This window comes from Dioscorea cayenensis, chromosome 1 (genome assembly GCF_009730915.1).
Source record: "Dioscorea cayenensis subsp. rotundata cultivar TDr96_F1 chromosome 1, TDr96_F1_v2_PseudoChromosome.rev07_lg8_w22 25.fasta, whole genome shotgun sequence".
Classification (NCBI taxonomy): Eukaryota; Viridiplantae; Streptophyta; class Magnoliopsida; order Dioscoreales; family Dioscoreaceae; genus Dioscorea; species Dioscorea cayenensis.
The window spans coordinates 565787-579275 of record NC_052471.1 but is presented as its reverse complement, the minus strand read 5'-3'; the positions used below and the strand labels follow the sequence as shown (position 1 = coordinate 579275).

At 33.7% G+C, this 13489-nt stretch overlaps 1 protein-coding gene across 1 annotated transcript; it reads left to right on the top strand.

The window, feature by feature from the left end:
* The first annotated feature begins 4701 nt into the window (after positions 1-4701).
* Positions 4702-13054, top strand: LOC120259692 (lon protease homolog 2, peroxisomal). The gene is made up of 17 exons (XM_039267245.1): positions 4702-4876; positions 5429-5538; positions 5653-5764; positions 6309-6478; positions 6819-6910; positions 7123-7302; positions 7480-7563; positions 7973-8100; positions 8270-8471; positions 8568-8774; positions 9286-9416; positions 9949-10162; positions 10905-11204; positions 11328-11522; positions 12060-12305; positions 12393-12494; positions 12576-13054. The coding sequence occupies exons 1-17, from the start codon at positions 4770-4772 to the stop codon at positions 12660-12662; spliced, it is 2667 nt and encodes an 888-aa protein (XP_039123179.1). The 5' UTR covers positions 4702-4769; the 3' UTR covers positions 12663-13054.
* The last annotated feature ends 435 nt before the right edge of the window (positions 13055-13489 follow it).

The window sequence follows — 13489 nt, the reverse complement described above, 5'->3', positions numbered from 1 at the left end:
CAAAAACATTGGATATAAGGCTTACCGGATTCGGGAGTGAGAGAGGAATGAGTTTGGTATTGAAGTTCGCCGGAAATTCTCGCCGGAAAATTTTTTTCTTCTAGGGGTATGCTCGGCCGAACAAGAAGAACAAGAAGCAAGGAAGCAAGAAGTGAAGAAGGAAAAGAAGGTTCCAGGTTTTTCTCTCATTCATTTCATTTTTTTTTTTAAATAGGAAATGACCTAATTGCCCTCTTAATAGAAAAATCATATAAAATGGATCCAAATGACGGAATTGCCCCTGATTTTTCACATAAAAGCTACCATGCAAACATGCAAAAATGCCACTACTACTAAATGACCATTTTATCCCTAATGCAAGCATAAAAAAAATCTAAATAGGCCCGAGGTCTAAATCAGGACAGGGTACAACACTTATGATAAACTGTGGGAAATATGAGTGAAAAATGGAAATTAGGGATTTGGTGCTTATTCATCAATTGAATTATTAATTTATTTAGTTATGGTCCCATAGAAGAATGTTTATTGGAAGGTGTTTATGGAGGAATAATGTGCATCCATATATATATATATATATATATATTTTTGCCTATTAGAGTATCTTGTAGTTATGGCTACCTGATGCACAGGCCCTAAGTTGGTGCCTATTGACTTTTGACATTGATTGAATCTTGACGGAGTTCAGGGGTACAGAAGCGTGATGGTTAAGTATGGACCAATTTGTATCATGGCATATGCTTGGTTGATCCTAGATTGGAAATTGGTGCCTTGACCAAAGTCAGGATGTAGAAGCTTCATGGTTAAGTGTCTACCAATTTAATTATGACATATACTAAGTTGATTCGAGATTGGAAACTGGTGTACAGACGTGAGAATTAAGAGCCAAACAGTTGTTAAAACTTAAAACGTCATAAATTAGTAGAAAATACTCTCTTTTTAAGTAAAAAGCCTATCGTTCAAATTAATGTTAGTGAAACGGTTGGATTGTTTTGTGCAAAAAATCTAATCATGTGAAGATGTTTCAAACACTTCTTAATGTGGGTGAGAATTTTTATTTTATAGAAAGACAAAAGTATAAGTTTAGCTTAGTTGGTTGGTGAGATATGACGCCTTTGTCCATTGGGGCAGTCATAGTATGTTTATATAGAAGGTAATATGTTGCAGACACAATCTTTGCATCTTATGAATGACTTTCTTTAGTTTTTTATTTTTAGCTTTTAGGGGAGAATCTATGTTGATTTATATGTTAAAAGGTAGAAAGTCTTGAATGAGGCTGCTTCATTCATGACATATACCAACAAAATTTTCTGTCCTCATATTTGTTTTTGTAGTAGGAATTTAACCTTTTAGGATGCCATCAAGGAGCAAATGAAATAGCTCCATAATATAACAAAACTTATGTGAGAGATACCTGAGCCTTTAGAACTAATATTATGTTTGTACTTGTGTATGTAGAAATGGGGACACCTATGCTGGAGAGTATTTTGCAAATAAGATGCACGGGTTTGGAGTCTAAAGTCTTGCAAATGGGTGTCGATATGAGGGTGTCTGGTGTTACATAGGGACTCACCACCCTAACTTCTCCATAACTCGAGTTACAAGGAAGGTTTGGTAAGAGTATATGAAGCTAGAGAGAATTTGTCTTACAAACAATATAGGACTATGGACCAGAGCCACTACGTCTCAACACCTGGCACGAAGGAAGAAGCCAAGGCCTAGGGATGTACACCCTCAGAAATAGAGAAACATAGTTCGGTCATTGGCAAAATTATGTATTCCATGCATAGTCCATTTTAAATGTAGCAGTGGTTTCTATACTTATTGGGTCATTAAATAACCAATAATGATTGGAGTGAGAGCTATGACACAGTGACCTCTCACCATATTATGTATTCCAACATCATTACTTTATTAAAGATGTGATTTTTTTAGGTGTATATCGGGAAAATTGGGGAAAATTCAAAGTTAATGACATTATTTTTACCTTTGTTTATTTTAGTTCAACCATTTATTTTACCGTTTATTTTAAACTTTTAAAGAGCTAAAAAAAAATACAACTATTATATAGATGAATTTTGTATAATTAATAAATTTTATATCTCTAGCGCAATATCAAGTGGTTGTTTTGCTCTTATGATTTTTTCACTTTGTTTTAAAAAAAATTAAAAAAATTTATGTCATTTTAAATTTTTAAAATATTTGATTCTCTTCCCTCCCAAATAGAATATAAGGTGTGTTTGGATGAGGGTGATGATTATTGAGAATAGACACAAGTTTTAATGCTAACACATATTTTTATAATATAAGAATGTGAATTGAAACATTTCCATGTGAAATTAAAGGCTGATTTCTATTACCCCAAATGTGAAGGTAATGGGGAAGAATTGATAGGATTTGAAATATTTGCTCTCCTCCCATAATTACTTTAGCATGTTTTTAATTTTATAATAATAATAATAATAATATGAACTATTTAATATAAATATATAATTATAATCATTAAAATGAATAATACTATCTAAATTATTTTCAAATGGAGCTATTTTTATTAAAACACAATACATCAAATATTTAATTATAATAATAAATTACATTAATTAAAATTAATCATAATTGAAGTGAATTATTTAATTAATATTTGATAATAATTTAAGTAAATAAAAAATAAAAAATATTTTATAAATTAAAATTTGTCATAAATAATGTTTCAATATTATTTATTAGCACTAAAGGCAATATAATAATTTTATCCCATTTTCCTTCATTGCCATTATCACTTTCATTCATTAATTTTCATTTATATTCCGCAATCCAAACACACACTAATTATTTTATTTATATAAATTGTTAGAGCGAACACTAACAAAATTTTGACTTAAAAAACTCCCAACATCATATAAGAAAATATATTAGCATGTTATCAAAGAATATATATATATATATATATATATATATATATATTTACGCTTATTGAACACTCTTAATTGTCTATCATGGAATAAAATAGGCAAGGTAAGCAGTGTACTTATTGTCTTGTATTTCAAGAAACTAGATTACGTGTCTCAATTGTTCAAAAATTTAATCAAGAGATGCATGAATTTCAATCCAACCATATGAGGTGATTGGTGCCGAATTGGGTTTGGGCTTTGGTATTATTGACCTGAGAGTCAAGTCAATTAATTTCCGACCATCCAAAAATTTAATTAATAATTATTGCTAAAAATGATATTACAATATGACATAATAATTGACAACTATTGAAATTGATGGTTATCATTAATGTCAATTAGATATTGGCGCCTGAGAATCAAAATATAAACCCAACTTCTTTCAATCAGTTCACACATTTCTCAATCTAATCCTAAATTAATTTGCATTAATTCTAGAATAATTAAATTTGACTACAATTTCAGTCAATTAAAATTAAACTAAAATTGCCAACTAATTGTTCCATCTTCTAGATTTTTTTTTTTTAAATGTGTTTGTTTTCCACCAACAAGATATGGATCAATTTTAATAAACCATGTTACTTTATAAACAATTAGTGCTTAATCACAAACATTAATTGTTAATTAAGAGAACCTTGAAAAAGGCACAAGCCTCAATGCTGAAGCAACTTCTCTCACCTTGTTATCTATTAAAAGAAAATAATAAAATTATAGAGAATTAATTTTTTAATGAATATAATTATGATAAAAGCGTATGGATTTATTGAGTTAGTGAACTATTGCATTTTCTAATATTTTTTTGTGGAATGTTGGTGAATAAAAATATTTTAAATAATATGACTTCTATAGACTTTGTACAAAATGGAGGTTTGGTGAATTCAATTTATCACATCAACCGTAAACTCATTTAGTATGACGATATTTTGATGATGATATTAAGGTGACGTTTGCATGTCAATACACCATGATAAATTAATTAAGAATTATTATTTTCAAAAAATATATATTTTTTTTTATCTTCTATTTGACTAAATTAGTCAATTTATCTTCATTAACATTAAAATATTATGAAATTAGGACATTGTTTTTAATACACGCATATACACATATATATATAATATAAGGGTGTAATCCACTCATGTTTTTATTTAAGAGTCATCTACACATATTGTTAGATAAAAAAAAATTAAAAATATTTGTAGACCTAGATACATATTTGAATTTGGATAAAAAAAAATTTAAGTACATCCATAAATCAGCTGCTCAATTTAAATACAACATTTACATATTGATAAATAGTAAATGCATTCATAGTTATTGGATTATCATCTAAATAATTCATATTCATCATCCACCATAAACATGACTCGGGATTAGTTTAGGTCCGGATCTCGAGGCAATGAGTTAATCGTGCGCATTAATAAAAAGCGGCAGAGATCAAAATCCTTCCAACTTATCAGCATGGATTCAAGATAACCAATAGAAAACAGCCACGTCGTATGTTAAATTACGTGTCTATTTGTCATTAGATATATGTCCGTATGGTGTTCAGGGAGAGAGATAAAAACGTGCGAGACAAACCAAGCATGGATCGTGTGCCACGTGGCGCTGGAGCTTATCCAATGACATCGGACGGTTGTAATAGCGCTGTGATGTGACGTGGCGGGGGACCACCAATCCCGTGCTGGAGAAGTCGTCGATTTTTTGTCGTTTTCCGTCGTGTTGATCATCTCCTCCCAAATCTCAGCGACGATAAAGCCCCTTGTTTTCCTTGTTCTTCTTCGCCTTCGCTTCGGAGTTCGGTGAGAGATTGAGATAGGGATGGCGGAATCGGTGGAGCTCCCTAGTCGTCTTGCGATTTTGCCCTTCAGGAACAAGGTTCTTCTGCCTGGAGCCATCATCCGCATCCGCTGCACGTCGCCCAGCAGGTAATTCAATGGCGAATCGATTTTTTTTTCTCGGCTTTGGGTTTTTCTTAGCATGATTTGTCTTGGACCATGATGGATTTTGTTGAGGGCTTGATTATTTGTGAAGTTTTGAGGTTTTCATTGATGTGTTTTTGGATCATGAATGTCAATTGTTTGGAATTCGTATTGCTTTATGAGGCTTTGACCTTTTGGGGCATGATGAAGGGGCTGCTTTAGCTTATTGGGTTTATTGGATGATTGGATTCTTAAAAAGATGAATTTTTTTATGCTTTGGAGTGAAATTTTTGTGAATTTTACTTGTGTTTTTATTTATTAATTTTAAAAAAAAAGTCAATGGTCATAAGAAAAAAAAAGGATTTTTCTCCATTTTTAAACTCTTTTGTCTTCGGATGTTCTGAGAGCTTCCTTTAGCTATCTCTTATGATTGTTTTATTCTTCTTTTTTTGGTGTTTTATAGTAATTTTTGGCGATAATATCCAAAATAGTTGACACTTGATAGATTGATCATGTTTTGACTTGCATATTTCTATTTTCCAACGTGATTGTGTATAGTGTGAAATTGGTGGAGCAAGAATTATGGCAAAGGGAGGAGAAGGGATTGATCGGGGTCCTTCCAGTCAGGGATTCTGAGGCGGTGTTGGTTGGCTCTGTGTTATCTCCAGGTGATCTTATGGATATGATTGAATTAACACTGTTTGATTCTTTGGCAATTTTTAATTTGTACTGTTTGATTTTAGGAAAGGAATCTTAATGAATGAATTGCTTGTTCTTTGAAGGCATGGGGAATGATTCTGGAGAGCGGAGTCTGAAAGCTCCAACTGAGACATTGCCAGATTCCCACAAGCAAGATGGCAAAAATCAACAAGAACTTATTCACTGGCACGACAGGTGGGTCAATTAGCAAATTGTTCTTTTGGTGTAATATCTTCTGTAAACTGTTATGGACCAAACGTCATTCTTTTTGTAGAATACCTTAAAAGATAGATGTTATTACTTTTAGTTTGGACGAATTTTTCTGTATTGTTGCAAGACTGAGTTTAAATCTGGTTAATTCCAGAATCAAGCGTTTTTTGATGGTTTGGAAGACTTTTGTCCTTATCTTGATTTTGTTGCCGTGGTTTTGTTTGCTAGCATATTCTAGTCTTTGCCTGTTTAAATACAAAATCTTAGCCCTTGAACTTGTTTCATTGTTTGAAATAGAAAGATCTACTGGTTCTTTATCCATTAAGGGAAAATCGCCAAGCCATTGCCAATGTCAGTTGATAAATGAGTGCGTTAGTAATGGAACAAGAGAAATAAAGTTCTTTCAAGTTAGAAATTGTTATAATTTCTGTCTGCTTCACATTCACTTAGATCTTATTGGCACATGCGTGCAGCAGACGTGCATTAATCATTTAGATTTGCTAAAGACTAGCTGGTTATTAATTTTCAGGGGAGTTGCTGCTAGAGCTCTACATCTTTCTAGAGGTGTGGAAAAGCCAAGTGGAAGGGTGACATATATAGTTGTTCTTGAAGGCTTATGCAGATTTAGTGTTCAAGATCTGAGTGCAAGAGGCACATACTATGTTGCACGTATCTCACGTCTTGATATGACAAAAGCTGGTATAATCTTTTTTTTACATCCCGTAGAGCAGTTTCATCATCAACAATAAGTTATGAATTTCTAGGCTTCTAGCTTTTGTTATTTAAATTAGAGCAATATTTTTATGGAGAGCTTCTAGTTGAGAAACTTCCTATTTTCCAGAGTTTTCATATGCTGCAACTTGACTTTTCTCTAAGACAGTAACTATCTGATAGATATTTGGAGTAAGGATTACTTGATGAAAATTTTGATTAGTTATTTGTAAGGTGATATGCTGTGATTAGTACCTAAATTTATCTGCTATGAATTTTGTGAAATAAGTAAAATTCTGAAACAATTGTCATTTCCTGACTTCATTAGAGCTGGAACAAGCAGAACATGACCCTGATCTGATTTCGCTATCTCGCCAATTTAAAGCGACTGCCATGGAGTTAATCTCTGTTCTTGAGCAGGTAAAGCATATTAGTTTTGTATTGTTTATCTTTTTGAAGGCTTGGCAAGGAAAACTTTTTAAGCTTTTCTTGCATCAAAAATAAGGGGGAAAAGTTAACTGAGAAGAAATAGATGCTAGCTTCTTTCCATCCTTTACATAGTATAAACAACTATGAATGTGCTTTCAGCTGTCTGTTGAACCAAACTTGATTGAACTCTTTATTGTTTTCAGAAGCAGAAAACCGTTGGTCGAACAAAGGTCCTTCTTGAGACAGTTCCTGTTCACAGGCTAGCAGATATTTTTGTTGCTAGCTTTGAAATAAGCTTTGAAGAGCAGCTCTCTATGTTAGATTCAGTTGACTTAAAAGTCCGGCTCTCAAAGGCTACTGAATTGGTGGAGAGGCATTTGCAGGTCAGATTGAACTAAAGTAGCTTTCTTATATGAGATAATTTTCAATTTTGGTGAGACTTTATTGAAGTTGTTTACTGAGCTGTGTGCTTGTTTCTTTGCTTACTATGGCTTCCTGGGTTGATCTGCTCTATTGGTCATATTCATTTTCATTGCCTGACATGTTTTCCTTCTGGACAGTCCATCCGAGTGGCAGAGAAGATTACCCAGAAGGTCGAGGGCCAATTATCCAAATCACAGAAAGAATTTCTTTTACGCCAACAGGTTGATTTTCAAACATTGGCATATTTGTTGCTCTTTTGGAAGTTCCCTAAAGCATTTGCAACTGATTAATAAGGCTATCCGCGTGATTTTACTTAAATCATTCTGAACTCATGGAACTTTGATAATTAACTTGTGGGAAAGAAAGCATCCATTCTTTTGTAGTGCATTATTTTTATTTAAGAAGTCTTAATCTGCATTTTCTATGACGTCTTTCCATTGAAGATGTTTTTATTGGGACAGTTAATGCCAAGTAATCTCTTCGCTATCCTTGCGTCAAGATACTTGAATTTCGTGCCACTTGTTATCACCTTTATTTTCACAGATGACACCAACATATTGGATATTGATGGGGTTGTAGGTTGCTTTTCCTTATCTTTTCTTCCTAAATCTCTCTTTGATGTTTTTCCAGATGAGGGCCATAAAAGAGGAACTTGGGGACAATGATGATGATGAGGACGATCTAGTTGCATTGGAGCGAAAAATGCAGAGTGCAGGAATGCCTCCTAATATTTGGAAGCATGCCCAAAGAGAATTACGGTAAGTTATGAATCTTATGATCTTAATGCAAGTAAAGGATTTTACTATCAGATGAAATTGTAACAAGCCTGGCCTTTTAGTACTTAATTATTTCAATTAGGAAAAAATTAAAGGAAATACCATTCTTGCATGTTGCTTATCCATAAATATTTGAACTTTTAACCTACAGGCGTCTGAGGAAGATGCAACCTCAGCAACCTGGGTATAGTAGTTCACGAGGATACTTAGAACTTCTTGCTGATCTTCCTTGGCAAAAGGTTAGTGAAGAGAATGAACTTGACCTAAGAGCAGCCAAAGAACGATTGGACAGTGATCATTATGGTTTGGTCAAAGTTAAGCAACGGATTATTGAATATTTGGCTGTACGCAAGGTAAATGTTACCTTTTGTTTATGGTGTCTGGTTTCCATTTTATATGTTAATACTTTAATTGAGTAATGTAACCAATACTAATCAAATGAACTGCAGCTCAAGCCAGATGCTAGAGGTCCGGTGCTTTGTTTTGTGGGCCCACCTGGTGTTGGAAAGACATCATTAGCATCTTCAATTGCAGCCGCCTTAAACAGAAAGTTTGTACGGATATCTCTTGGTGGTGTCAAGGATGAAGCTGACATCAGAGGCCACCGAAGGACATACATTGGGAGCATGCCCGGGCGTCTTATTGATGGCTTGAAGGTCTTTGATTTTATAATTATATCAAATTTAATGTCTTGTTAATTAAACTAAGTTATATCTGCCAACCTGCAACTAACATCAAAGGATCAGAGCTAAAAGCTGTATGTTGTTTTATTACACACGATGCTTGCTCCTGAAGTGTGTTTTGTTAATTGCTTTATATCTCTTCATTTATTGATATCTAATAATCTTAAGATTTTCCATTCTTATGAATTCCTTCTTTTCTCATATGGTAGATTGATGAGTTTTTGTAAGGGATGTTAAAGATTCAATTTTAAAATTCATGTTTCTTCTGGTATTCTACACTATGTGCACACCCTTCTTTTCTTGAAGGCAAAACATATAATTTTGGACCTTACTGCACTCTTATAGCAAAAACTATTATTTGATCCTGCTTAGATCTTTTTTGATCTGCAACTTTGGCATCACATGTTTCTTGAACTAAAGCTTATCATGGTCTATATTTTGATGTATCAATTAACACTGTATCCTTCCTATTCTTTAAATGCAGAGAGTTGCTGTTAGCAATCCAGTTATGCTGCTTGATGAGATTGACAAAACAGGCTCTGATGTCCGTGGAGATCCAGCATCTGCGCTATTGGAGGTGCTCGATCCAGAGCAGAACAAAACATTCAATGACCAGTATCCTTTTTTTATTATCATAGTTATTTGTCATTTCAGCTTTGAGATTATCATCTGTTCTGTTTTCTTGTTTATTTTCTCTTCAAATTTTGTCCTGGGGATTGATTTCATAGTCATGATGATTGATTAATGAAACCCGAATTCCATCCTAGATCATCTACAAATAAATAAATAAAATAATATTACAGTTCGATCTCATTTGTTTTAGAACGAGTTTGTTTGACTAGCTTGACTACATAGGTAATGTGTAAAATTTACAAACCTCAGAACTCAGATCAGAGTCTCCAAGAATGAACTTTTGGATATCATTCCCAAGGGATCTTTAACAATCATGCACCAGTTTACATCACTAAATGATGCAATTTTATTGGGCCGCTATGTTTTTTCTTTCTAAAATTTATCTTTATGGAATGTCAGTACAGAAAATAATATCTTTATTTTTTCCAATTTATGGAAAGCATGCATATATATTGTTGGTTTGAACTTTGCCCTCAAACCCTGACATATTGATTTCTTAACTATAAATTACCAGCTATTTGAATGTGCCTTTTGATCTATCAAAGGTTATTTTTGTTGCTACTGCAAATAGGATTCAACCTATTCCTCCACCATTGTTGGATCGAATGGAAGTTATTGAACTACCTGGGTATACTCCCGAAGAAAAGCTGAAGATAGCCATGAAACATTTGATACCACGTGTCTTGGATCAACATGGGTTAAGCTCCGATTACCTGCAAATCCCTGAGGTGTGTGTCATATAGTCATTTTCCTGCCAGAAGTTTATGCAATTTTTATACACGACGCTGTTACCTAGGGTTCATTTTTGTTAGATGGATGGGGACATGTTTATATCACATGTTTTTGAGATGATCTTATTTCATTTTTGTTTATCTGGGTGAAAATAGGGCTTTAGTTACTATCTACTAGCCACTCCATACTCCATCTTAATTTGTCTTTTTTTATCTCAATCTTTTAATTTTTTTTTTACCTTATTATTTTCTTGTCTTTTGTTATATTTATAAATTGATTCTTATCTTTCTGATTTTGTTGACTGTAATTTTCATGATTTTTTATGATTGTATTGCACTTTAATTTAAGTTTTTAATATAATTTAAATAGCTTTTCATAAGTTACATTTCTTGGAAAACCGGCTCACTTTTAGTACCTTGCTCGCCAACTTTTCTAAAAGCAATGCAAGTCACATGTCTGTGTACATAGAGATAAATACACGTAGTTATAGCATGTGCACATGTTTAAAGGATTGTAGTCTTGAGAATGTTGGTTCTTCTTTATTTTAATTTTAATTTTAATTTTAATTTTTTAATAATTGAAACCTTGATGTGGCTTTGCATAGAAGCTGAAGCTATCATGCTTCTGAAGAATTTTCCAATAATGCTGATAAGGAAGTTTTTCATGTTTGCTTATTTATGAACATGTCCTGCTATTAATCTCAAGTCTAAAAAATTAGTATTATTTTTCTACTTGTAGGACATTGTTAAGCTTGTAATTCAACGATATACTAGAGAAGCTGGTGTGCGAAATCTTGAGAGAAGTTTAGCTGCCCTTGCTCGTGATGCGGCGGTCAAGGTTGCAGGGCAAGAAACAATTCAGCTTAGCAAAGGTGTAAATCCAATTGCAGCTCCACTGCTGGACACAAGGCTTTCTGATGGGGCTGAAGTCGAAATGGAAGTTATTCCTATGGGTGTTAATGGCAATGAAATCTCAAATGCTCTTAGAAGCACCTCAGCATTAGTTGTGGATGAGGCTATGCTGGAAAAAGTGTTAGGGGTATTGCAATTTCCTATTTTCAAACTTGAGCTATTTCCTGAAATTCTCCTCATCGCGATGAATCCTAGACTAACCTTTTGTAAAATAGTGGCTAAAATTTTGTGTTTTTTGTGGAAATGCCAGCCTCCGCGGTTTGATGATAGAGAAACAGCTGAACGTGTGGCAACTCCTGGGGTATCAGTTGGACTTGTATGGACATCCTTTGGCGGCGAAGTTCAATTTGTCGAGGCCACAACAATGGTGGGCAAGGGTGATTTGCATCTCACTGGGCAACTTGGTGATGTTATTAAAGAATCGGCACAAATAGCTCTGACATGGGTAAATATTTATTCTCTTTTGTCTCTTACATCTTGTATTGCCAATGGTCATGAATATCAATACAATATTGTTTTGATTTGTATTGATGATGTACAGATGCTAAGTTGTAGGTAGCCCAACTCGCAGGTTGCTGATTTTTAGAAGCATCTAACGAGATCATAGAACTTCTTGCCTTTCTCTTCTGTTCTGTTCTTTGGCCATATCAACTATATGTATGACGTAGCATAGACTCGGAAGATTATAGCATTTACTCTTCATGTGACTAATGACATTTAATTTCTCATCTCCATTGAAAGAGAAATGGGACAGATATTACTACTACATCCTCATTTAAAGAGAAATGGGACAGTCATTAAGACTACATCCTGATTATATATATTTTTATTTATTTTTCATTGGATAAGAATCAGCATATTTATGAGCATGTAGTGCGTCAGTGCGTGCATGATGGTACAACCTTCGTAGGGCTTGCATGTATTACACATGTATGTGATAAAATTCCATCCATAGCTAATGGAATGTGGTCATCATTGTCAGGTAAGAGCAAGAGCAGCAGACCTGAAGCTGGCCTCTCCTAATGAAATTAATTTATTGGAAAACCGAGACATTCATATACATTTTCCTGCTGGAGCTGTGCCGAAAGATGGACCTTCAGCTGGAGTTACTTTAGTAACATCATTAGTATCATTGTTCAGTCAAAGAAAAGTTCGAGCAGACACTGCTATGACCGGAGAGATGACTCTCAGAGGACTTGTGTTACCTGTTGGCGGTATCAAGGATAAGGCATGCACCATTCCTCATGTTTTACAACCCTCTTGATAAAATGAATTCACTTTGACCAAACATTGGCTTTTGGATTGTAATTTACAGGTATTAGCAGCACATCGATACGGGATCAAGAGGGTGATCCTGCCAGAGCGGAACTTGAAGGATTTGGTCGAAGTTCCACCGGCAATTCTATCTGGCATGGAGGTAAGTTGTCTCTCTCTCTTTCGAATGCATTGTTTGGTTTGAATTCAATCTGAAATCTTCGCAATTTTGTTTTCGGGGCAGATTTTGCTTGCCAAGAGAATGGAAGATGTATTAGAGCAAGCTTTCGAAGATGGATGTCCATGGAAACACCGACGGTCGAAGTTATAGCATTTTTTACTCTTCCAATTATTCCACATTATCATAACAAATACACGCGTCGAACCTGATAACTACAACTGGAGAAACATGATCGGAGAATGCTCAATTCTCATGCTTGTACTTGCTTACTTTCTCCTTCGGCATTTGATCATCAACACGTTTGATCCTGTTCCATAATGAGTTGGAGTATATACAGTGATGAATTGTATATTATTATGATGATGAACACAAAGCATGGGCTGGTTTTTCTTGATACATATATTTATAGTGACCATACGGTTGTTCGGAAACAGTGTTCATACCTGTTCGTTGGTCTGCATTTCAATCTGGTTGATAGGATGATCTGTGTGGATTGTATAATGTTTTTGAGGGTTTTTAATGTATGAGCCCTTGCAAACCCACTTATTTGTATGTATATCTTTTCAGGGTTTGTAATTGCTTATCTGCCCTCCTGTTATTAATAGTTGGGAAAAATAAAAAAATAAAATTGTGGTTTTTTATTTTTATAAAAGAAAACAAACTGGTTTTTTTTTCTGATTCAATTACTTGTGGTTTCTTATATTTGTAAAAATAAAAATAAAAAACAGTTAATTGTGTTGATTTGTTAGTTTTTTATTTTTTATACAGGTAAAATCGTTCATTCATATAAAAAATTGCTTGCAATGTGGCCTTAAACCTTGATTTAAGTTTTTTTTTTAAATCTGGTAAACTATGTATTATATAATGGAAAAAAAAAAACTTTATATTTATTTTTGTAAAAGTCAAAAACTGGATGTTTTTTATTTATTTATTTATTTATTTATTTTTTACTTTTACCGTTAAAAGTTTGCATAGGA

Excerpts from the sequence above, each read along its gene's own strand:
- LOC120259692 (XM_039267245.1), top strand. The coding sequence starts at position 4,770 with ATGGCGGAATCGGTGGAGCTCCCTAGTCGTCTTGCGATTTTGCCCTTC. Across the intron at positions 4,877-5,428 it reads CGCTGCACGTCGCCCAGCAG|TGTGAAATTGGTGGAGCAAG; the intron begins GTAATTCAATGG and ends GATTGTGTATAG. Across the intron at positions 7,564-7,972 it reads AATTTCTTTTACGCCAACAG|ATGAGGGCCATAAAAGAGGA; the intron begins GTTGATTTTCAA and ends ATGTTTTTCCAG.